We start from the raw sequence: 26,953 nt of genomic DNA, 5'->3' as shown, positions 1-26,953 counted from the left end.
ACGTTAATTGAATATTACAATCAAACCTAATACTGTGTAATGAAAACTACTGAAATGAATTCATGAAAGTTCTATAGAATATGGATAGCTTTAATACATGAGCATTACGTTGACTGGATTGTCACTGTTTCATCTGTAACCAAAGAATAAACTAACATTCCACTTATATTAATGAAGAGGATTAAGAAAGTAACTCAATTAAGATTTAAAAATGAAAAAATGAACACGACTGCATAGTGTTATGAAAGGAATGCCTCAAAAACGTCAACACTGTTGTCTTACATATTTATTTTACAATTCAAAATACCACAATTAAAGACCATTCAATCCATGATAGATTAATCTTCACAATTCAAAACATATAACTACCAAAAAGCAGTTGCAAAATAAAATACTCCATAGCAATGAAACATCTCGAATGAAGAGCAGTGCTGCATTTACAGTCTGTAGACCCTTGGAAACCCTAGCAGATTTAGCCATACTGCTGTCGAAATATCAAACATAATTACTCGGATTTAAAGCGCATTGCAAAATGCTGATAACACAAACGAACGGAACCTGACACACATCTTGCATTAACAATGTCAATAATAATTGGTTGGCTAGTACTGTGAAAAAGAAGTTCAACACGCATACAAATAAATCCTAGCCTCGATGGCTTGATAATCTTTCATGTCACGATGCATTTAATTCGAATCCTTATTTCGTGACCTTGAAATAAACCTGAAAGTTTTTTTGTTTGTTATATACTGCTACCAGCAATGACTAGAGAAGAGAGAGGACACAGCTAGTGCCAGGGTATTCGGGGAGAGTGAGGTTGTACTTCCTAGCCAAATCGGGCGGGACAAAGCGGCCGCCCATGAAGTGGTATTTCCCACGGAAATGTAGTGCGGCTCGCTTGGGTGCCGTCAGCGAGATGAGCATCTGCGGTTGAATTCCGTCCGGATTACCAGCCTCCACGTCCCAGCCTTCAGCATGAAAGATAAAACAAAGCAGACAGATTACATTGCAGAAGGACTGGGGCAAGTTTTCATTTGGCAGCCTGAATGTTTATGGAATGTCGAATACGAATTCTATTTAAGTAAAATACAAAACTCTTGTTATTTAAAGGGTGGCCACATTGAAGGAAAACGCCACATCCATGTCCACAACTAAAGAATAACATTTATCACGAGAGCAGATTCATTCGGCTTTTGGCTGGACATCGAACAAAGACGGTCACCGCATCGCGCACTTTCAGATGCGCTTCTGTGGCCGTCTGGAATGTTCTTCCTTCAAATATTAGGAAGCCACTGGAGCTATAAATGTTTTAATTTAGATTAAAAACTAATGTCTTTAGAACTAATTTTTGTGTTTAGTTTGTCGTCCTTTCCCGCACCTCTGATTAGCACAGTTGGCAATGTATGGTGCGAAAGACGTTTAACATACATACAGTCACGGGCGTTTTTAAGATACTCAAACACGTGTTTATATTAGATTAGTGAGACAACCTTGAAAAGCAATGGTACCTGAAGGCACGTCAATGCTGATAATGGGCATGTTGACCTGCTTGAGCGTGGTCAGAATGGTCCCAAATGGTTCGCGTACCTCCCCAGAGAAACTGAACCCAAAAATAGCATCCACCACCAAGCTGTAGGCATCATTCAGCAGCTGCACCTGCAAAAGAATAAGTTCGATCACAGCCTCCACAAGCCTGTTTTTTGATGTGTAGCACGATGTCATTTGTCACGTGCTGACCAAGCCATTCAAACTAATCCTTGGGGATCGAGTCTCTATGCATGTTAAATGTGTCACACTTGTCCATGATCATGTGGAAGACCTAACTAGGCTCACAAAGCACTTACAAGTGTGCTTATTAGTGTGATGACATATTTCAGCTGGCATGTCTATTGGTGTAAACATTCATTAAAATGACAACAGCGATGACTGAAGTGTGCAAGAGTAAAGCCATGCATGTGTTCTTTAGCCCAGCGCAATGTGGGGAAGCTTTCTGGTGTATTCATGTGAAACACCCCACCTGTGTTGGCAGGTATGAGAGAAATGGGATGTCCATCCGCTCGCATTGTGTTGTTAAAGCTTGGAAGAGAGGCTTGTTGGGACGTTTAGGATAGAAAATTGTTGGTTCATATCCCTGACACAGAGTAACACATATGCATTCTTTGAAAAACAGGGCTTATGATATGAAACAATTCTCATATGCTGTCATTTAAAACAAACAAAACCTTGCTTGTGTTTTTTTTAATATACAAAATGTACGATTAACAGCAATATTTTTCCACATTTTATTTTTTGCCTTGAAATAAAGTCAAGTGTGGCTCTACTCCCAGGATAATTGTTGCACCAGTGCAGTTCAAGGCCATGTTTTTTTTTATTTATAAGACGACTAACAAAGAGATCTGATATGCTCGATAAGTGCCAGCAACGTCTGGTTTTGAAGCGGGCCTCTATAAATGACTTCTAGACTTTGGCAACGCAGCCACACATACGCCAATTACTCTGCAGCATGTGCAGTGTTCTAGGGTATCCTGCAGTGCACCCATTTATAACTCCTCATCGATGGATGTTAAAACAAAAAAAAATATGATCCCAATGCAAGGTTCTTGTGTTTTTCCTTTTAAAAATCTTAGATCATAGTTTTTAGAAGACAAGTCACTTAGGTGCCGAAAGAAACATCGAAACAACATGCTGCAGATTGCGTGAAGGATCACCAAAATAAACAGCAGCTGCTTGGTGTTGTCTTTCCTGCTACTACTCTGTATGGCTTCCATCCATTTGTCCAAGCCATCTAAACTAAGGGAAGAGTATACAGACATTTTTCACATTTCTTGGTGATGTCAAAACGCTGAATGGAAAACTAAAGTTATACTTGATATGTTTAATTTTCTAAACTTTTGACTACCCCCTTGTGCACTCCATATCCCAATTTCCAAAAATACAATGGATGTGTTTTTCTAACATCTTGAGCATGCAGCATATGGGAATACGCAACATGTATTCACCATTACGATATTAATACACTTAATATTTTGAACGTTAAGCTACATTTTTGCATGGTAAAGTAGGTTTCTGATGAGTCCGTCTCTTTTGAGTGTTGTAAATTACAATTGTTGCTCATACTGGAGATAATTCAAAGTATGACGACAATGACAAATAACTGTATACACGAGGAATGTCTTTCATGTTTTACTCTGGTATTTTATCCCAGTACTTTGCTAAATATATACAATTTAATCAAGTGATTCATACTTGACGTTTTTCTAAAGAAAACTGTCACATGGAATTTACATTAATCCATAATAATTGGTGCATTAAATTCATGTATACGAGGCATTTTAATTTGCTTGCCTATACCAGGTAATGGAGAATCTTATCGACACAAAGTTGGCCCAATCATTACGCGGCCTAACCCAAAAACCAACTGCTGCAAACACCTGCATTTTGTTTTAACTTCCACCAAAAGTAGCTCTTTTGGGAACAAATGTTCAGCCTATACAAATACTGCAATTGGATGATGAATATAATTGGATGCAAAGCACATTACATGTTACATCTCATGTGGACTGTCCTGAAATTCCTAGAATGGATCATTGTGCTAAACTTTGTTCAGCTGATACCAGCTTAATAACCATTGCTACAGTCTACATTATAGACTGCCAGTACACTCACCAAACTTAATAACCAGGCTAGTCTACATTATAGACTGCCAATACACTCACTCCGATTAAGAACCAGGCTACTGCATTATTTTAATATTTTTTATTAACTTTATTTTAATTATTTTTCTATCTACGTGACTTTACTGAAAGAACCAAAGAATATGATATCAAACATTGCATTTCGCATAAAATAAAAACAATACTTACAAAGAGCTTGAGATGTCGGGCACATACCAGCCCATCTCCACCATTATTTCCTGGACCACAGATGATGAGCAGTGTATGTTTCTTGGCTGGCAAGGTTTCCAGAGGGTATGCCTGTATGCAGTAACCATTATAGGACAACAATGTTAAACAATAAGAAAAATATATAAAAAAATTGGAGAGAAACAAAATCATGCAGCAGTATGTTCCAAAATAGCATTAATATTGCAAATATATTTTAATTGCAGTCTTTACACTCATTTTGGGGGGTTTTATATTCGATAACTGACAAAAATGTACATTGGTTAAAATAAAAGATCATAATGTAAGGTTTAATTTCTGACGTACGTACTATACCATTCACATTAAATGCGTATGCAATGGCAAACAGCTATGAACTTGAGTGTAGACTACAGAAATCAATGTAATCATACTACAGGTGACCCCTGAATTACGACGGCTCTACTTGCGACCCCCCCGCTTGTACGACCTTTCTAATAATAAGACCCCCACAGTAACGACCAAAACTCTTATCTACAACAGCCTAACGACTGCTAACGAAGCCGAGTCGCCTGATGGCGCTGCTTTGCTCTTCCGCCGTATGCATATGTAGAGTATATCCCGACAGTCTGCAGCTGCGCCTAGAGCGAACGCATCTCTTTCGCAACGCTCTTTACTTTTTTGTAAACTTTCTTCAACTTTTGAAAAAATGTCGCCTTTTGCGATGTCTTGAGAAGAGGTAATGTGATGCACATGCAGAAACGTACTTAAGCATTTTCAAATGTTTTCATTTTTACTTAACAAATGTTTGCAAAAGTTACGTGAAGTTGCAATAAATATTTGTTACGATTATCTTCATTTATTTTCGTGGTCAATTTTGGTATTTTAATAGTATATTTTGGGTTTCCAGGAACGGAACCCCAATTTATAACCTTGCACCTATGAGAAACGAGGGTTCGGCTTACAACGGCTCCACTCGTGACCGTCGTTCAGGACCAATGAGGTCGCAGGTGCGGGGGTCGCCTGTTCATTAGAAAAGAAAGTGTCTCTGGCTTTCTGGATGCCTGCCTGGTGCTGGGTGTTGACGTCACCACTCACATCTGCATAATGACGTCACTGTGCCGGGAACATAATATGACAACGTATCACAGTGTCATGTATCTGACGCATGTAAAACTAGTTCGTAGCTGTTACCAAGAGAAATACAGCAGTATGGAGTTGAGATAAACACGTTGTTTCTTTGTGCTTTCAACAGCAGTCTTACACACTGGCTGCATGAACCCTATTGATAAAAAGTGCACAATTATTAAATAGGAAGGAACATAAGGGCCAAGCGATTCTGAAGAAAAACTGAAGCAAATGAAGAACAATAACCGCTAAAGAGGTTAAAAAATTATTTTAATTAAAAGCAGAAATACTGTTGATAGTTAATAATGATCAATTAATTAAGACTCAACACTGGCCCAAAATTATAGCAATTTGTAGTGCACTGGAGATTTCCGGCTCGATAATGCACGTGACCAATCTGAATCAAATGAAGGTTCAGGTCCAAATCCACCCATAATCAAATATACCAATTATTACCAAACTTGTATATGTTTCCTGCATACCATGAATTTTTTTTATAAAATTTATTTCAAATGCAGCTAAGATTCGAAATTTGTAGTGTTCTGATATATCTTATACATATTCTAAAGCCACGTAGATAGAACAAATAATAAAAATAATAACAATATCACGACGTTTCGATCGCAACACAAGCAATCGTCATCAGGTGAAAAATATAGCGGGAGAGCTGCTGAGAATATATGGTGGGAGCGCTGCTAAGGCAGAGAGTTATAAAGGTTTGAGATGGGTGTAGCCCAAGGGTCAGTGGGCGGGGCTAGAGATGAAATTTGCATGTAAATGTAAGCTCAGAGAAATCTTGACAAACGAAGCTGTGGAGGTGGCCATTGTATTGTGAGAGATTAGCCTGTCAATGTAAGAAATTTGCTTGTAAATGTAAGCTAGAGAGAGCTCGGAAAGGAGCATCACCACATCTGCCTTATGTTCACGAACCCGGTCCGAGATATGTCGCTTAGTTTCCCCAATGTAACTGCTACCGCAGACACCGCTTAGTTTGTAGACACTGGGGTATTGCATGTCGGGGATCACATCCTTCACAGATGGGATCAAATCACAAATTTTATGTGCTGTTTTGACTCGTACCTGGATCTTGTGTTTGCTCATGATTTTGGAAATCTTTTTGGTGACTCCCGCTATGTATGGCAAGGTGATGGTTTTGATTGGGTCCTCAGATGGTTCTTTCCCAACGGTTGGGGTGATAGCTTTATGGATTGTGTAGTCTGAATATCCATTCTTCTTGAGGGCTTGGTGTACGTGCTCCAGTTCACTGGCTAGGTGATGATGGTCAGAAATACATCGAGCTCTATGGTGTGGAGTTTTGATGAGGGAATTCTTCTGGGGTGGATGGTGGTGGGAGTCAGGTTTTAGGTAGGCATCCGTATGGGTGGCTTTCCTGTAGACAGTGTCCCATTGAGCCATCTGGTCTCTTTTCGATTAAAATATCCAAGAATGGTAACTTGCCATCCTTTTTCACCTCCATGGTGAATTTGATGGCTGCGTGTATGGAATTTATGTGGTTGAAAAATTGGTCCAGAGCTGGTAGGCCATGTGGCCAGATGACGAACTTATCATCTACGTACCTCTCCGTGCCTCTCTCATCTCCTTCCATGTCCCCTCTCATCCTCTTCGTTCCCAATATTCACTGTCTCTTCCTCCGTCCCTCATATTCCCTGTGCCAAATCCTGTTTTCAGTCCTTCTCCTTCCTTGCACCACTCCACACTGGAATACACTTCCCTTGTAGCAGGCCCCCTCCTTCTTCCATTTCTCTCTTAAAGCCTCACCTTTTCTCTATTGCCCATTATCTTCCTCTTTCCTCCCCTCACCACTCCACTCCTTCCCATCCCTCCCTTACCCTTTCGTGATCCCTAAGTACCCTCTATCGCTGTCACTCATGCCTCAATCAATGTACGCCCCTGTCAAATACATCATTCCAATCTGTCATTATTTTGCAAGCTATGAATGAAGGTGCCCTATAAATTAGATTAGATGTATTTGCTTTATATTTTCCCCTGTAAATGATTCCAATTGTTCATTGACATCATGTCATGAGACGGAGAGTCCGTTCATAAATATTGCAAAGCAGCACACCCAGTACTTGAGAAAATGGTTGCGGAAGCAAACTTTTCAAGGATATCTCCCAAAACATCCTTCAAGTGGCTTTAAATTTATTTTATTTATATGGTAAGGGGAACACTTTCCCACACGTTATGAGAGGAGATTATCACATTACAGCCAAATGCTTAATCTCAGTTGGAATTGATCCAAACTAAGTAAAAAACGATTTAGGTGTTTTGTGCAGTCATTTTTTTCACTGGAATTAGACCATCAACTAAATACACTTGAGAACCAGGTTTAATGACGGGTGGCTTCCCAGAAGATTCAAACCCAGGATCTCAGCAGTGCTGGATAGCACTCTGACCTCCGAACCATCTATTTGGCAGCCTCATGAATGTAAGTTTAAAGTGTTTTTTCATATTTTTTTCAATAAATGTGTGGTATTGACAGTCTTACGGACCCATTGGGGATATACCATCCTTAGACAATGAGTGGATAAATATTTTTCCATTGAAAACTTTCTTTCCATAATAGTTGACTTTTCCCACCTTGTGACAACCTTCATACGAGCATGTATTGCAATATCACATGTAGAGTACAAAGGACATAGTTTTCCCCAATTACTTCGTTTCTGTTTCCAAAACAAATAACACTAAATCTTTCACCACCATGAAAGTTTTTTTAAACACAATTATAGCTGCAACTAAATTAGAATATACATTTTCTATATAAAGACTATATGAATTAAATGTAAACAAGCAAAGGGTGTTTTTGTTTAAAATCATACGCAGCACAAACAAGTTTCACAAACTAGAGGGAACAAAAACAAAATGAAAGACGTGCATGTTCTGTTTTTTTCACGATGCGTCGACAAAACTTAGACAGATGTGTAGTCATGTGCATGAAGGATGGAGACATACAGCGCTTAGGGAAAACACATGCTTGTGCCATCATTCGGTGAAGTCCAAAAAAAACACACGTTCTACGGAAACATGGGTTTATCCTGAGAAATTAATCTGAAAATACCATGAAATATTACTGTGGACAATTAGCATATTTATAAATATATACATTCACATAATTTAATGATCAGACATATTGACAAATGATGTCAAAGAGTCATATGTAAAAAACATAACCATCACTTTCAAAAGGAAACTCAATGTCATTGTAACGGATTCCAGAAAGGAAACACGTCCACAGTTATTCATTCCCGCAGCACTCTGTTCTGTACTCAATGAATAAAAGAGTAACATTTTGTCACAGGTTGCACACTTGAAGAATGTTTTTAGCCAAAGAGAAAAGGAGCCGTGACAAAGCACATGAAGATACCACACTTCCCCATGTGTGCACCCCCCCAACCTTAACCTCAAGTTCACCGTCATCACATAAAAAACCCTCTGTTCTTGTTTTTATCGGCGAAAGTGCAGCTGCCTGAATGTCACTCACAGAGAACACCCAGATAAGCCATTAAAATGGCCTGCAGAACCTTTAACTAGAACCCTACATGCCATAATGTTTAGAAACTTTCTGCAGTCACTGATATGTATGTGTTATGTATAACAAAAACAAAGATCCCCTGTATAGTATAGCCTTTAACAGCTAGTGCTGTGAGCGGCACGATTGGGCCGATGGCTAACACCATGCCCGGCCGCCTTTGTCTCCCCAGTGCTGATGTGTAAGCACCACACCAGGTACCCATTAAAGGGTGAGTTGACCTAGGGGAGGCCCAGGACTGTTTCAAATATTCTCCAGTTATTAGTCGTCAATCGAACTTGAGTCACCGAGTTCTTCCAGTAGTGCACTAACCACGATGCGTCCGGTCTCCGTAGATGAATGTTTACACATACACAAGAGGAGCTGCCAAAAAGGTTTGAAGACGTTTAAATAGATCGAACTCACTATGACCGGTATATGTGTAATGATCCAGCAATTCAGCGGATAACATTTATTTATGTTTACGATATACATATTCAATTGTGTGCGTGAAAACCGCTGTGTTCAAATTCATATATGAAGCATGTAATGACAGAAATATGTGACCCTAACAACCATTAGTGCTAAAATGCACCACAATGTTTAAAAACACATCTAGATTTTTTAAAACAAATTACTACCCAAAATTGTAACCATTTGTTGAATTACGAGGTATGAAAATCGTTACGAAACGATTGTTAAGCTTTTTTCAAGAGACATGTCTTAGTTTAAATAAAGAGGGGGAGTGAAGGGAGGGAAATTACTTGATGGCTCCTTACATGAAGTGGGAAATGTGAATGATTAATTTTAAGCTCCCTGGTGTCAGTCGTCATCACCGAGTATGTGATGCATGGTGAGTGGAAAGTGGTGAGTACCTGGTGAATGCCAGTGTCTGGTGAGTGTCAATTAAGTGGTGTCTGCCAAGTGTTAGGTGGTTATCAGGTGAGTATATATATACACAATTGTGAGTGATAGGTGAGTGTCATGTGAGTGGTATGTGTCAGATAAAGATGAGTGTCTGACAAGTGGTGTCTGGTGAGTGGTGTTGGGTGAGTAGTACATGTAAAACAGAGACAAGTAAAGAAACGTGCATTGATGTTAGTGATTGTTATAACACACAGTATTCAATCAATAGGTGTGAGTACGTTTCTGATATTCTGAATAGATTCTCACAACAGTTAAACCATCCCTCAAGGTATATTGAGGATGACAACAACACATTATACACTGAAACATAAAGCTAGAAACGAGAAAAACATTCAACACACAAATACATTACCGGCCGTTCCTGGTTTGTTTTAGATGTAGGCTGTTATACAATTGTGAATTTAATATAATTATTTTAAATAAGCAAATAAACACTACAATTAGTCTATCTTACACATACAATGTAATGCAGGCATTTGTTTCAGCTTTTAGTAAATACGATGAGGAACTTTAGATGTGTGTGCATTCATAGGATGCAGAGCTTTACCTGAATACTCGCTATATATGTGAACAAAACTGGAAGTGATTTTCTATTGAGCTATAGTGTCATAATGTGCATGAACACAATTCATAAACCCTGACCATATACACAAATAATATATATTTTTTAAACCTATAAAGAATACTGAAAGACTCTCAGTAAACAATGATGTTTCTGATTTTCAAATAAATCCTAATATGGTGTTGGTTTCATCACAAAAATATTTCCTTGTAATGCAGCACATAAGAGACGGTCAACATCCAATAATTTTCCTCTTTCTCTAATTTACAATTGCGTCAGACTGGTTATTAGAGTATAGCCAAGTGAGAACATCTGCAAATGCGCTATTGCCTTCTTACGCAGCCATCACATTTTTTTTTCACATCTGTTTGTAGCCTGCAGATACTATTGTCTGCAAAGTATTTGGCAAAAGTTTAACTACGTCACATTTGCCACAAACACCTAACCACTAATCTGTTAATGGACTACTAGACTATCAGCTAGAACCATAGCCCGATTGGACTGACGTACTAAATATGGCACATGCCTCCCATTACATCCGCAAACACGCACAGATTTACGCACATGTATTCACGCACACACCGAAGACAAAGCACATTTAGCTACATCTATTTCAATCAAGCATGGCATTGTTGAATATCATTTTACAATAAAACCAGTGGGGTGGAGTGTTGGAGCAGTGGTCTTGCGCACTGCCATACGAACCCGGAAACCTAAGTTCGATTCCTGGCCATGGCTCGCACCAATTGCAAGGGATATCTGAACCGGTCCCAGAACCCCCTGCACCAACCTGTACTAACCAGCCTGGTAAAGTATGGTCAAACAACCAGTCTGGTAAAGTATGGTCTAATTTGGCTAACAAAGTCTAAAATGAAAAACTACAAACACTTAATTCAAACAAATGTAATGTATTAATCATTGAAAAATGGAAAGTCAGACAGACAATTACCTCCTCAATACTCAAGGTCAGTACAGAATTGGATGGCTGCCTCTCGGTTTACAAGTCCCTTATTGCTTATTTGAAAGTCAACCACTGGAGAAAAGCCATTAAAAGCATTGCAAACAGAATTAGCAGCATGGCCACTTGATACGATGTCCGGGTGGTCATGGACAAAGGAAATATTAACTATGATTGACCTTGGCGATGGCAGTGGCACAGCTGAGACCGGCAAGCTCCATGAGCTGGTCGACGCTGAAGCGATACTCGTTGAAGAGCTCTTGATCAATGGCTTGGGCCTCCTCTTGGCTAATCATGGGGATAAAAATGGACATGCAGAAACAAATTCTTAAATCAGTAAAACATGCACAACAAGTGAAACATTTGAAGTGTACCCTTTGTAATGGCACTTTAAACGAAGTATAACATTGTTTATTTTATGTAAAGCAATTTGTCAATCTACTGCTGGATAAAGCCCTCCCGATGCCATGGTCATCGGGGTTATTTATCCATACTTCACCATTATGGTCAATGCGAGTTGGTGAAGGGAGGAGGCAGGATTGGTTCATATATCAGTCACCACTGAAGTCAGGTGCGGTTGGGAATTGAACTCTGGTTGGTAATAGCGCAGTGTGCCCAGCAATGAGCCACTGTTCCACCCCAAAACTGTGCCACTTTTTAAAAGTTATTCTCAAAAGATTTTGCTATATATTCAAACATTACATTTTATGCCTAAAAATTATATAACTACATCTATTGAAATCATTGAAATGGAAAATTTATATTCGAGATTTAAGTACAAATGGAATATCTAAATGTTTTTCATAATAAAAGTGTAAGCACACTTTAAAGAGACTTAGGAGTGTCTTGTAATAATGCTGGGCTACATATTTAGAGAATGACTCATTTGGAGCGGGAAGACGACTTACACAGACTGAACAAGCATAAAACGACAGCTGGCAATACCATTCGCTGAACACAAACTACGGTATGTATATTGCTAATACATTCCTACTACAAGGCAAATCATCTTTTCCGATTTGATGTGGGGGGCATTTGGAGATGATGCTATTTTCGGTGTTTTTTTCCGCACAAATCACTCATTTTTATCCGAGCGGGTAATCGAAGTTAAACATGAATAGGATGAAATTGCCACCATTTCTGGGTCACTCTACTTGCCTCACGAACAAAAGGCTGAATTTAGCACTTCTAAGAGACCACTTGTGGGTGACCTTTATCCATGCAGAGGCTTGAAATTTAATGTCATGGTTCTTATCCGAGAATAGGATCGAATAGGAATAACTGTCATGCGAATAATACGATTTTGCATGGATCGATTTGGAGGCATGGATATGATTAGAGGGTAATAGGTATACAGAGGTGTAACTGTACTTGAATGTTAAGGCCTTTCTATACTGTATAGGTTGTGAGGCTTATTTGACCATACCTCACCGTACTGGGTCAGTGTAGGTTGGTAAAGGCAGGCAGCATAGATGGTGGAGCATAGAAGTCTAGTATAACAAAAATAATCTGCCCCCTGTTGCCTCCTACCTAACCCTGCAAGCCTTATGACAACCTGCTTGTGTATTGTGGCTATTCTTCCAGGTAATAACCTGCTTAGCTTCTGAAAACTGACAAAATCGGGCACATTATGGATGCTTTGGTAATTGGGGAAATACCTCATTAGGTCTTCAATATTCAGCCAAACAGTAAAAGGTGCTGCTCTGTGCACTTCTAATTATATACCCTTGAATGCAACAAAAATTCTAAAGCATTCCACCAAGACATTGAATATCAAAACACTGAAAGTTGTGGAGAGGTGTTCATCTAGCAGTGGATTAACAAAGGGGATGAAGATTTAAACTACCATATTTAAAATTGTACAATTCATACAACATTCATGATCATTTCTGATTACTGAACCCATTTGTATTGAATTCTAAGAGGCCCAATAAGAGATAATTTTTACAAAAGAGAACTATCAATAGTTATCCACAAGAGACATACATGAAAGAACACAAAGCTCCAGGTGTGTTATCTTCAAAGGTTGTTTCATCAGTCACTGACATACAGAAATCGCGAAATATACAATAAGCTTTATTTGTGAACAAGGAAGCCATTGCTCTTTTCAAATAATGTTCTATACTGTTTATGACAACTTACTCACAATATGAAAATGATATATCCTTTTCAGGAAGGGTAACGCAATCTTTTGTATTTAAAGTAGTATTTTTATTTCATACACAACCCATCAGTAGTCATGAAAAAGCTCAAACTGTATTAGCACGACTTTATGTAATAAAATACACACTCTCCTCATTTGTTATATTTCATTACACAATCTTTTACGATCAAATCTATCTTTATTAAAAAGGACATTTATTTTTGGGAAACCGTCATGGTTAATATTTTACGTAAACGTCATTAGTTATTTCCTTACCTGATATACGTCACCTCAGGAGCCATTTCATCCTCTGTGTTATGAGAAAACTTGGACAAAAACTGTTTCATGCTGGTGCAAGGTGTATGTCTCCTATCAGCCGACGAAGATGCTCAAGTAAGACTATCTCTCAGAGAGATGCTGGCTATATCTGGCGAATGATTATCTGGCTAGTCTGACGCAGCAAGAAGCAAAACCAAAAGAACCCAACAACACCTGTGCACACTCTCACACCTCTCATAAATATCAGTGTACAATATACAGCCAATTTTGTAGCATTAACCAACGCGTGGATTACCTCGGCACCTCAAAATACACACGGAGCAGCCTATATGTTTTATGAATTCGTAGAAAAACATGAATGAATGTTTCGTGGAAAATTTCAACTGATAATCGAGTGCACAATTTTAATGCTTAAAAATGAAGCGCACCTGCTAACATTGTAAGTCATATGGTACCATCCAAGATAAAATTATGGCATGCAAAACATAACAATTAGACGACATCCCACTTGTGATCTAAAAGGTTGCAGCCAAGGGCCCCATTGTTCGTTCCACTTTAATTAGGACTCGTTCAGTTCAAGCCACGAGCCGCAGCTTATTAGCTGCTGGAGTAAAGTGCCCAGCAAAAATGCTATCCTTTACAAGCTACACTGACCCGTCACCTGGGAAACATCCATTAGGAGCAATCTTCTCACACATATCAGACCTTGTCAGAGGTAAAAAAAAAATCAATTTGCTTGAACATAGTCTATGCATTTACCAAGGCAACAGGTATTTGTTGATATTCTTGGTTCTTTCAGTAAAGTCACGTAGATAGAAAATAAAATAAAAATAACAGATAATGAAAAAATAATAATCATAAATTGAAAATAATAAAAGCAAAAAACCCAAGACGTTTCGATCGCAACACAAGCGGTCTTCATCAGGCGGAGAGAAAATGTTTTTGCTTGACAGTTATCCGATGTCCTGCCTACCTGTGGTCATACAGTATTTCAATTTCCTCACAGTAACATTGAAAATATTCTGAAATATGTAAGCAAAATTTGAAATAATTTTTAGAGAAAATTGGAAGGTTCCTCAAACCGAAGACAATATATTCTCATAATTTTAGTTGAACTGGGTTACATTGATAGCCACAGAAACAGCAACTTCACTGCCAATATTTACAATAATAGTACAACATAAATTGTATTAATACTAATTGAATTCATGTTTACATGCATTTGAATTGCACACATCAATATACAAAATAAAACCCATCATCAAGAGTGTTCACGATGGAGACTGAAACATAAAACGCATCACATCCTTATAAACAGTGGTACAATGAAAATGACTAATATTATAAAAGACTAATCAGTCTACAAATTGGCCTGGTTGTATCTGTGTTATTGAAAAAACAGTATTATACTCGACAACAAAATACCCTACACATTCATCAATAACACTGCTTTAAAATAACAAAATATACTTCTAGATTTGAAGCTTTCGTGACTGCAAGGATTCATACTCTTAGGTTTTTTCGGTAAAGTCACGTAGGTAAAAATCAATAATAAAAATAATAGAAATAATAATAGAAATCAAATTATAAATCACGACGTTTCGGAGGCAACACAAGTCTCCGTCATCAGGTGGGACCGTCACAGCGAGATTTACTGTATCAGTGATGTATCTATTATTATTTCTATTATTTTTATTATTTATTTTTACCTACGTGACTTTACCAAAAAAAACCTAAGAGAACAAAATATACCATAGGTGATATTTTGGGCAATGGCTCTTCAAGGCAGTGTGATTGACGAATATGTTGAGTTTCTGGTGTTTATACTTGTGCACCAGAGCCACTGCTGAATCACCAAATAATGTGTTACACTGGGTGGTGGAATGACACTGGCTCCCATCCTCCTCACTATAGCATTAACATAAAGAGTCCTCTCCAGCCCCCTGAAAATCCAAAAAGGCAACCACTGGACCTGTGCCTGCCGATGGATTTCTGGCAAAGAAAGGAAGGCCTCCAATAAATGGTTATAAAAAGCACCATCCTGACATCCTCCATTGCTTGGATTGTGTACTCATTGAGAGACCCCTTCAGGCCAACTAAATTTTAAACAAGTACCTGTTTTACCAATCTCTGGACAGATAATTTAGGCCGAAGTAGTAGTGCATGACTGGCAGACACAAAAGACGGCACTAAAGCAAACAAGAGACAGGAAACAAGTCTCCTTTAAAACAGCTTGGCAATATAGTGGCTTCAAGACTTTAAATGCAGTTTTTTTTATCATTTGATTTAATGTATGCCAGGGCCTTACATGTTTGACAGACACATTAAATGCTGTATATCCTCAGCTATTTTAGAATACTCATAAAATTGTACATGGTATATGGGCCACGAACTTGTTACAGAAACAAAACATACAGAAATAAACGTCGTGCTCCAGGCATAATATGAGGTGTTCTAAGTTTTGCTTTAGAAAAACAACCTAACCTTCTCCATTGGGAAACCTTTATTCAGCTTTCTGGACAAAACTTGGGCTGCCTTGTGGTGCAATTTACAAGGTAAGTGTTTGCAGTTGTACTGCTGGCAACATGTTTTATTGGAAGTATTTCTTTTTGTGCAGCTGCTGCAATATAGTTTGGAAACAATTATTTTAGCAATGACAGAGTACAATTCTCACACATGGATGGGAAATGCGATTTGCCCTGGTCAAACATTTAATGGGTATGAGACCATCTATCATAAACTACATCCTAACATTATGTTTTCACTAAATTTAAGTAAATGTTCACAAACACCAAAATGAATCCTTCTGAGCAATCCACTGCTGTATGAGTGAAGGCCCATGCTGTGGAGGTAATGGGAGTTACTTGACTATACTTCATTACCATACTGGTTATTGCAAGTTATAAACATTAAAATAGATGTAGAAACGTAAGAAATAACTAATATTTAAACATCTATATAAATTACAAAAGCAAAGAACTGGATGAAACAGATTGTTAAAGCCCACCCGAGGATTTTTTTTAGAATAAGAAACGTATGAACTTGGGACAGGCATAAGAACATAAATATATAATGGCCATCTGTAATGTTAAGGGCTACATAATTTAAAATAAAATATGACTCCAACATAATGGCCTATTTTAAAAGAAAAGTATGCATGAATAATTACCATATACAGCTTGCAATGTCAATTGTAACTGTTGCAAAGATACAACCAACTACTGTTGCATGTGGCAGCAATTATATGTACAATTTGTATAATAACAACGTGTAGAATTCTCTATACGTATGGTCACCACGCTGAAATGTACAATTACCATATCCTACATTTTAGTTTTAATGTGCATTAGTTATACTCCAAATTAAATCAAGGCAATACAAGCTTAACCTTTTTTTGGCAGACTTATTAAAATATGGTAATCACTCCCATACTTTCATAAAAAAATTATGATGAACTTCAGTTTGCATTGTAAGACTGTAGCAACAGTACATTTGAATTTTAGTTAAAAGAGGTTGTTATGAATGAGCAGAAAATATGGAAGGGGAAACTATCATTTGATTTCCAAAAATTATTAAGAAAAAATATACAGTGCATTAATATTTTGTGAAAAATCCTCTTGGTAACTATACTAAATGTATTTATTTTGTGTATATAATATCCATCATTGTTTAAAGACTAAAATGTAAGTACTTTGTCGCTAACAAAATGTGGTTATTGTGTAAAAGTTAATGTTAACAATGTATATGACAAAATAATTTAAATATTTTAAGTATGGATTCTGAGCAAGCCTCTCATGTCAGTTGAGATATCCAGTAAGCCTAAAAAATGCAATATATAAAAACGCGTTTTAAACCACGTAATAAAAAATAGTGTCAATATAAATTGAGATTTATAGTGCATTTTTTCACCGTGAGCCTGAACAAAAATGTTATATTGATGAAGTGCAGCATTGTTATTAATTTGTAACAAGCTGTAGGGCCATTTCATGAATTCTTTGATCTTCACTTGATGGCGTAAAATTATTTTCACCCTCATTTTCAAAGTGACATTGTGATGTATTAGCAGTGCTACAGTGATGTCATGCGCTTTGGAATAAAAAAAGGAAACATTGTTATACTGTTCATGTCAGCTGATTCTTTGTAGCCAGGCATATAACGCATGAGTACAATTACGACATTGCAATGTTATGGTTAAACAGCTGTGCTACCACTGATACTAATGTGGGGTTGTCACACGAGGAATGCAAGTTATAAATTCAATTGTACAGTACTGCAATTAAAAATCCTTTCCTTTCGGTTGAACTCACCCTAAATACTTTATCGTTTTGTCTGGAGTCTCACGCATGGTACCCTCGTCAGCCATGCTGCGTGCTTGTTCTGTCCACCACAGGTGCTGTCTGACGCATACAGGTAACTGGACCCTGGATTTAAACATAAGAATAACAAACCACAACGGCTGTCAGTAAAAATACAGCAAACACACCACATTTAAATTGTGTGAATGCTGTGCAGTAAAACAGCAGTATATTTAGTATATTTTTATTTTATACACACACACAACAAAATTTTCCACTACACTTTTTTACAATCCAAAATAAGCACCAGTAAAATATTTCACGATCCCTAATAATAGTCTTTGATTATTATTTGTTTCTTTCGGTTAAGTCACGTCTAAAGATAAAATAATAAATTAAATTAAATAATAGAATACGACGTTTCGATTGCAACACAAGCAATCATCATCAGGTATAATGAAATAGCGACATAAAATCTAACCAGAAAACTATAGACAGACATATTAGCAGACAGATATCACCAAGCTACATAGCGAGAGCAACACAGGTAACAGAGAGGGGTGATCGTCTCTGTGGGGTGGCCTTAAATAGACAGAGGGGGGGGCGGAGGCAGAGAGAGGGAGGAGGGTTAGAGAAAAAATCAGCATATCAATGAGTGGTCAACAGACGTGGTGCTGCGAATGCGATGGCACGGCAAGCAAGCCTGAAAATCAGGAGAAGGACACACTAAAATTAAATAACCTAGTAAAATATCGAAATGTAATGTAATACAACACAGAGGGTCGGTCAACACACAATTAACGCATAGCCTGGTTGATTACGTATTTCAAAGATTGCTAAGTTAGAATTTAAGTGTGAACAATCTAAAGAGAGGACACAGGCAGAGAAAACAAGTCGCCAGAGAGAGAGAAAAAAGATTAGCTTAAAACTTCCCCGTAGAAGTGGTTCAATCTTAATTTTAGAACTTTCGTGACTGCAGGAATTATTATTTGTTTCTTTCGGTTAAGTCACGTCTAAAGATAAAATAATAAATTAAATTAAATAATAGAATACGACGTTTCGATTGCAACACAAGCAATCATCATCAGGTATAATGAAATAGCGACATAAAATCTAACCAGAAAACTATAGACAGACATATTAGCAGACAGATATCACCAAGCTACATAGCGAGAGCAACACAGGTAACAGAGAGGGGTGATCGTCTCTGTGGGGTGGCCTTAAATAGACAGAGGGGGGGGCGGAGGCAGAGAGAGGGAGGAGGGTTAGAGAAAAAATCAGCATATCAATGAGTGGTCAACAGACGTGGTGCTGCGAATGCGATGGCACGGCAAGCAAGCCTGAAAATCAGGAGAAGGACACACTAAAATTAAATAACCTAGTAAAATATCGAAATGTAATGTAATACAACACAGAGGGTCGGTCAACACACAATTAACGCATAGCCTGGTTGATTACGTATTTCAAAGATTGCTAAGTTAGAATTTAAGTGTGAACAATCTAAAGAGAGGACACAGGCAGAGAAAACAAGTCGCCAGAGAGAGAGAAAAAAGATTAGCTTAAAACTTCCACGTAGAAGTGGTTCAATCTTAATTTTAGAACTTTCGTGACTGCAGGAATTATTATTTGTTTCTTTCGGTTAAGTCACGTCTAAAGATAAAATAATAAATTAAATTAAATAATAGAATACGACGTTTCGATTGCAACACAAGCAATCATCATCAGGTATAATGAAATAGCGACATAAAATCTAACCAGAAAACTATAGACAGACATATTAGCAGACAGATATCACCAAGCTACATAGCGAGAGCAACACAGGTAACAGAGAGGGGTGATCGTCTCTGTGGGGTGGCCTTAAATAGACAGAGGGGGGGGCGGAGGCAGAGAGAGGGAGGAGGGTTAGAGAAAAAATCAGCATATCAATGAGTGGTCAACAGACGTGGTGCTGCGAATGCGATGGCACGGCAAGCAAGCCTGAAAATCAGGAGAAGGACACACTAAAATTAAATAACCTAGTAAAATATCGAAATGTAATGTAATACAACACAGAGGGTCGGTCAACACACAATTAACGCATAGCCTGGTTGATTACGTATTTCAAAGATTGCTAAGTTAGAATTTAAGTGTGAACAATCTAAAGAGAGGACACAGGCAGAGAAAACAAGTCGCCAGAGAGAGAGAAAAAAGATTAGCTTAAAACTTCCCCGTAGAAGTGGTTCAATCTTAATTTTAGAACTTTCGTGACTGCAGGAATTATTATTTGTTTCTTTCGGTTAAGTCACGTCTAAAGATAAAATAATAAATTAAATTAAATAATAGAATACGACGTTTCGATTGCAACACAAGCAATCATCATCAGGTATAATGAAATAGCGACATAAAATCTAACCAGAAAACTATAGACAGACATATTAGCAGACAGATATCACCAAGCTACATAGCGAGAGCAACACAGGTAACAGAGAGGGGTGATCGTCTCTGTGGGGTGGCCTTTAGACGTGACTTAACCGAAAGAAACAAATAATAATTCCTGCAGTCACGAAAGTTCTAAAATTAAGATTGAACCACTTCTACGGGGAAGTTTAAAGCTAATCTTTTTTCTCTCTCTCTGGCGACTTGTTTTCTCTGCCTGTGTCCTCTCTTTAGATTGTTCACACTTAAATTCTAACTTAGCAATCTTTGAAATACGTAATCAACCAGGCTATGCGTTAATTGTGTGTTGACCGACCCTCTGTGTTGTATTACATTACATTTCGATATTTTACTAGGTTATTTAATTTTAGTGTGTCCTTCTCCTGATTTTCAGGCTTGCTTGCCGTGCCATCGCATTCGCAGCACCACGTCTGTTGACCACTCATTGATATGCTGATTTTTTCTCTAACCCTCCTCCCTCTCTCTGCCTCCGCCCCCCCCTCTGTCTATTTAAGGCCACCCCACAGAGACGATCACCCCTCTCTGTTACCTGTGTTGCTCTCGCTATGTAGCTTGGTGATATCTGTCTGCTAATATGTCTGTCTATAGTTTTCTGGTTAGATTTTATGTCGCTATTTCATTATACCTGATGATGATTGCTTGTGTTGCAATCGAAACGTCGTATTCTATTATTTAATTTAATTTATTATTTTATCTTTAGACGTGACTTAACCGAAAGAAACAAATAATAATTCCTGCAGTCACGAAAGTTCTAAAATTAAGATTGAACCACTTCTACGGGGAAGTTTTAAGCTAATCTGTTTTCTCTCTCTCTGGCGACTTGTTTTCTCTGCCTGTGTCCTCTCTTTAGATTGTTCACACTTAAATTCTAACTTAGCAATCTTTGAAATACGTAATCAACCAGGCTATGCGTTAATTGTGTGTTGACCGACCCTCTGTGTTGTATTACATTACATTTCGATATTTTACTAGGTTATTTAATTTTAGTGTGTCCTTCTCCTGATTTTCAGGCTTGCTTGCCGTGCCATCGCATTCGCAGCACCACGTCTGTTGACCACTCATTGATATGCTGATTTTTTCTCTAACCCTCCTCCCTCTCTCTGCCTCCGCCCCCCCCCTCTGTCTATTTAAGGCCACCCCACAGAGACGATCACCCCTCTCTGTTACCTGTGTTGCTCTCGCTATGTAGCTTGGTGATATCTGTCTGCTAATATGTCTGTCTATAGTTTTCTGGTTAGATTTTATGTCGCTATTTCATTATACCTGATGATGATTGCTTGTGTTGCAATCGAAACGTCGTATTCTATTATTTAATTTAATTTATTATTTTATCTTTAGACGTGACTTAACCGAAAGAAACAAATAATAATTCCTGCAGTCACGAAAGTTCTAAAATTAAGATTGAACCACTTCTACGGGGAAGTTTTAAGCTAATCTTTTTTCTCTCTCTCTGGCGACTTGTTTTCTCTGCCTGTGTCCTCTCTTTAGATTGTTCACACTTAAATTCTAACTTAGCAATCTTTGAAATACGTAATCAACCAGGCTATGCGTTAATTGTGTGTTGACCGACCCTCTGTGTTGTATTACATTACATTTCGATATTTTACTAGGTTATTTAATTTTAGTGTGTCCTTCTCCTGATTTTCAGGCTTGCTTGCCGTGCCATCGCATTCGCAGCACCACGTCTGTTGACCACTCATTGATATGCTGATTTTTTCTCTAACCCTCCTCCCTCTCTCTGCCTCCGCCCCCCCCTCTGTCTATTTAAGGCCACCCCACAGAGACGATCACCCCTCTCTGTTACCTGTGTTGCTCTCGCTATGTAGCTTGGTGATATCTGTCTGCTAATATGTCTGTCTATAGTTTTCTGGTTAGATTTTATGTCGCTATTTCATTATACCTGATGATGATTGCTTGTGTTGCAATCGAAACGTCGTATTCTATTATTTAATTTAATTTATTATTTTATCTTTAGACGTGACTTAACCGAAAGAAACAAATAATAATTCCTGCAGTCACGAAAGTTCTAAAATTAAGATAGTCTTTGATTGTTTCGGTAAAGTCACGTAGATAGAAAAATAATAGATCACGACGTTTCGAACGCAACACAGGCAATCGTCTTCAGGTGACTTTACCGAAAGACCCAAAGAGAATGAATAATACTGGTCGCGAAAGCCTACGTGTTAAATTAAGTGCCACTTGGTGAACTTGGGAAATCACAATAGCAACCTAATACTGTAGCATTTTAAAGTCACGTCATTTCATTGCACCTCGTCGAGTGTCTGATGGCGAGAGGGTGTGTGGAGGTCCGCCCAGCCACCAGCAAGCCGAGACTCAGAAGGCTTCGAACAGCCAGCATGTGGCGGGGCAGGCACGGCACCAGCAATCTCACACAGTCTCTACCATTGCAAAAAATAAAAAAATACTTCAGATTAAATGGTGTGCACAGTGCAGCACCACTGCACATAACTGCTTGGTCTCCCATAAGTGTATTTATTAGCATTTTGGGAATTAGTACCAATGGGCTTCCTATAAAAATGTTAAATTTTAAGTAAAATGTGATGCAAATAAACATTTTGGAAAAGGATACATTTTTATGGATCTCATTAATTTAAATGCACTGTACTCAATCATATTAGCTAAAAACATCAGGTTCCTATAAATTATATATAATGTATTTCATGTACATATATGCATATTTTATGACACAACAAATATAAATGTAATTTATTTTTAGATTGATAAGCTGCCATTTGAAACTAACAAAAGTGCATTGTTATTAAAGTGGTAAGTGCTGTATAGGATTTGCATTTATTGGGTGTTTAAAAGGCCCATATACGTATGTCATACTGATGACAATACTATATTTTAAAAAATATATATTTTAAACGTACATTTTATATGTTATGTTTCGGCTTGGGTCTAATTGTCCACGTTCAACTCACGTTGGCTGTAAATCACCACAGTTGTAGCAAGCTTCGGGGCCACTTCCTAGAGTCGTGGAGTTCTACCATTACTAGTATGGTACATATGATAATTGGTTTTTTACCCTTTTATCTGGCAACAAAACTGACACCTTTTTTTTTTTACAAGAAGTCATGTTTGCATAGACCACAATACCTGCAATCATAATGCAAACAAAAAACATAACTCTGTATGCACTGTCCTTGAAGTTGATTGGTCCACACCCGAGACAGCTTTCCTTAGAGCCTAGTCTCACATGGTGTTGGACCAGAGTTATGTTTTTTGTTTGCATTCCGACTGCAGGTATTGTGGTCAATGCAAACATGACTTCTTGTAAAAAAAAAAGGTATCAGTTTTGTTGCCAGATAAAAGGGTAAAAAACCAATTATCATATTTTGCTATTGGCAAATGAGGTTCCAATGGGGTAGTATGGTACATTTCATTAAAGCGTGTTTAAAATAAAGTATTTTTAAATATTACTTATTGTTATTTACTCTTCCCAAACAAACGCGGAGGCCGCCGTGAGCGACTCGATGCTGCCCTCTCGTGGAATTGAAAGCTGCAAAGATCATCAGCCACGACACCGCGGCATTCACCAACAACCACCACCACCATCTCTATTTGTTTTACGATCAGAGGAAACAAGAAAATGCTCGGTGTAGTCGCCACTTTGCTTCGTTCATCATTTAGTTTTTTTTTGATGCTTTGCTTTATGTAATCCACCCCCCTCCTTTTTAAATGAAAGATTTCACAATAAATGTCACGTTCTGCTTTCCTCCCGGTTCAACGTACAAAGCGCCGTGCCCAATGCGTACTTACAAAGACAATCAACCCCCACCCCCCCCTCTCTCGTCTCATTATCGTCCAGCGACGCCTTAACGTCTATGTTTTGTTTCTAACAAGAATTACAAAGTTTAAAAGACGCTGTTGCCTTTGCTGTATTAGCGCAACGCGCTACTGTAAATGTCTCAGCCGGGAGGGGGCTTCTACGGCTTCACTCGCGGTAGCGTGATACCAGCAGCAGCAGGAGGCCTTTTGTACAATTATAACGTTATAAAGGGGTTAAAGTTGTACGCATGGGGGCAGTCCGTCCACTTCATAAAATGCGTTCACTTTGACGTGCAGCGACAGATCCATTCACAACCTCAGCTTCTAAGGCCCCCACCGATCGCTTTGACGACGGCCTCCGCTGGGTGAACGTTCAATGTTGGTTAGTCGGGGGGTGGCACGAATTTACCAACGATTCAGCGTTAAACTTTCGTGTTTTTTAAAATATCTACACAATGTAAGGAATAGTCAATTGGCGACTGCTGTGTCTCAAAGGTGATGTTGCCCCAAACTCACCGTCTCCAGTCCGTGGATTCGCTCCACTCTGTGTGAATTGCAGTAACAACTTATCGACATTTCCACGGTGGCGTTACAGCACACCGACACCAGATGGCGAAAGACATTCGAGAAGTTACTGCCACATGAGAGTTAATATTCTTCAGCGCGTTTTAAGATGACACTTTTTTGTTTTGTTACAATTTCAGCACGGGTCTCCAGCATTACGACGATTGTCCCATTCCGTCTTTTATGTGTGAGTGGCATGCAGTGGGGAAAAACCAGAGTAGCCTTGTGGAAAAAGCCAAGCTATAGGGGATAACACTCAAAAGGTTCGCACAGATGAATTCAATTAACCCTTTGCATAGTGCGATATTTTCTAGGCACCTTGAACAAAAGTTTGATGTGAGATCCACAAACTTTTCCCTGTATGAAAGGCATTACTGTATTAATATTGAGGCTTGATTCAGATGTCAGATGTATGGCCTGATTTTAATTTAGTGGAAATGCAGCTTTGTTTCCTTTCACTTGAGCTGTTTATCTGGCATCAATGACTGCGAAAAGTTGTTGCCATCGATGCATGGCTTAGGCCAGGGGTCTGCAACCTTTAAGACATAAAGAGCCACTTGGACCCGTTTCCGAAGGAAAAAATAAACTGGGAGCCGCAAAACCATTGCAACTATTAAAACAAATATAACACTGCATATATTGTTTCTTACCTTATTGCTATATACAGGATCGTGCAGTCAGCTGTCAATCTGAATAAAAAAAGGACTTTTTCACTTAACAATGTAAAATATATTTTTGCAAATTAATAGCTAAATTACCTGGTTAATGGGATTTTTGCTCCTGAACCTCAGTGCACAGTGTCTGCACATCAGGGCTGTAAGACGTCACCTTCATTTTCACACAGGCTTGCAAGCTGTCATCTGTGAGGCGTGATCGATGTTTGTTTTTAATATAGTTCATGTTGGAGAAGACCTGCTCACATACATATGTGGAGCTGAAGATCGACAGGACTCCAAATGCATACTTTTTCATGTTTATATAAGTGTTGGGGATGGCATTCCATGTTTCGAATACAAGTTTGTCCTGTTTGGGAAGGTTTTCAATATCACTCCATTTATGATTCTGAGCCAGAATGGCCTTCTGACGGGCAACATCCTCAAGAGTAGCGGTCAAGCATTTGAACTTGGACACCCATATATCTTTGTCGGCTATATCGGCCAGTTCCATCTCAAGATCAGGTTGACTTACACCTGCAAATGCAGTCATATTCAATAGGGATGGATCGATCGCCAGGGGAGTGACAGGGAAGGATAATGTCGTTTTTTCCTCTCTGAACTCACAGAATCGTTTCCCAAACGAACTTTGCATTGTGGTGATTGCAGACTTGAAATATTCCAAATTTATCGTATCATGACTTTGTTTGAACTCTCTCAAAGAGGGAAAGTGAGACAGTGTACCTCTCTGTAAATCTTTGACAAACACTGTCAACTTGCGCTCGAATGCCAAAACCTCCTCCAGCATGTGCAGGGCTGTGCCTCCTTTCCCCTGAAGGGTTGTATTTAGCGTGTTTAGATGTGCTGTCATGTCTACCATAAAATGTAATTTTTCCAGCCACTCTGGCTGTTCCAGCTCAGCAAAGGTGAGCTCTTTGCTGCCCAGGAAGGTTTTTACTTCTTCCAAACATGTGACAAAGCAACCGCAACGTTATTGCCTGTCACCGGGCGGGCAGTGTGGAGCGGAGCGGCGACCTGTCAGCAGCGGCAACGCCAGAGCAGGTGTCACAGTGCGCCTCCTCCCCTCGCTAGCATCCGCCCCGGAGCCGCGGTCAAGGTTCAAAAGAGCCGCATGCGGCTCCGGAGCCGCAGGTTGCCGACCCCTGGCTTAGGCCAATACAATGTTGGAGTTTTAAACTATCCATTCTTTCTAGATTTGAAGCTTTCGTGACTGTAAAATCACATAGGTAAAAAAATCAAATAAAGTGGTTGTGCTTTCGCTACGTTGTCCCCACCTGAAGGACGCTTGTGTTGTGCCCGAAACGTGATTTAATTTAGTTTTCATTTTTTTTTACCTACGTGACTCCACTTTTAAACTATCGCTGCAGAAATATTTTGTAATGTTAAATATTTGAAGTCTCCAATACTGTGTGAGTAAAACAAGCGATGTACAAGTTTCCTAAATAATTTAAAATATCTGTTTAGGGTGACACAAATCGAAAACACATCCGACTATGACAAAATTGAATGCAAGATGGAAAGTGCAAAAAAAGAGTGCTGATGTGCATGATTGGATTTACACTGAAAAGAGCAACACGTGGATTATAGAACAACTGCAAGTCGGAGACATTTGCTGTTAAGAAAAGTGGACTTTGACAAGAGGACATCCACAATAGATACAGCGGCGTTGAAATTAGTGCATGTGCAGCAGCAATGGATTATTGCATAACGAGGCGGTGAGGAATGGGGACAGTTTGGGAAGAACTCCATCCATCAGTGGATAGAGCACAGCTGTTGATGTCCCATAAGTAACACCCTCATCTAACT

At 38.6% G+C, this 26,953-nt stretch overlaps 1 protein-coding gene across 1 annotated transcript; it reads right to left on the bottom strand.

The window, feature by feature from the left end:
* Positions 1-283: 283 nt before the first annotated feature.
* Positions 284-24,466, bottom strand: NAXE (NAD(P)HX epimerase). The gene is made up of 8 exons (XM_078885952.1): positions 24,426-24,466; positions 22,388-22,516; positions 17,694-17,807; positions 11,144-11,252; positions 3,864-3,974; positions 2,018-2,131; positions 1,509-1,656; positions 284-968 (listed from the first exon to the last, which is right to left on the bottom strand). Exons 2-8 carry the CDS (start codon positions 22,474-22,476, stop codon positions 766-768), a joined length of 888 nt encoding a protein of 295 aa, XP_078742078.1. The 5' UTR covers positions 22,477-22,516; positions 24,426-24,466; the 3' UTR covers positions 284-765.
* Between the last annotated feature and the right edge of the window lie 2,487 nt (positions 24,467-26,953).

This window comes from Lampetra fluviatilis, chromosome 3 (assembly GCF_964198595.1).
Source record: "Lampetra fluviatilis chromosome 3, kcLamFluv1.1, whole genome shotgun sequence".
NCBI lineage: Eukaryota > Metazoa > Chordata > Hyperoartia > Petromyzontiformes > Petromyzontidae > Lampetra > Lampetra fluviatilis.
This window is presented reverse-complemented; position numbering and strand designations above follow the sequence as displayed.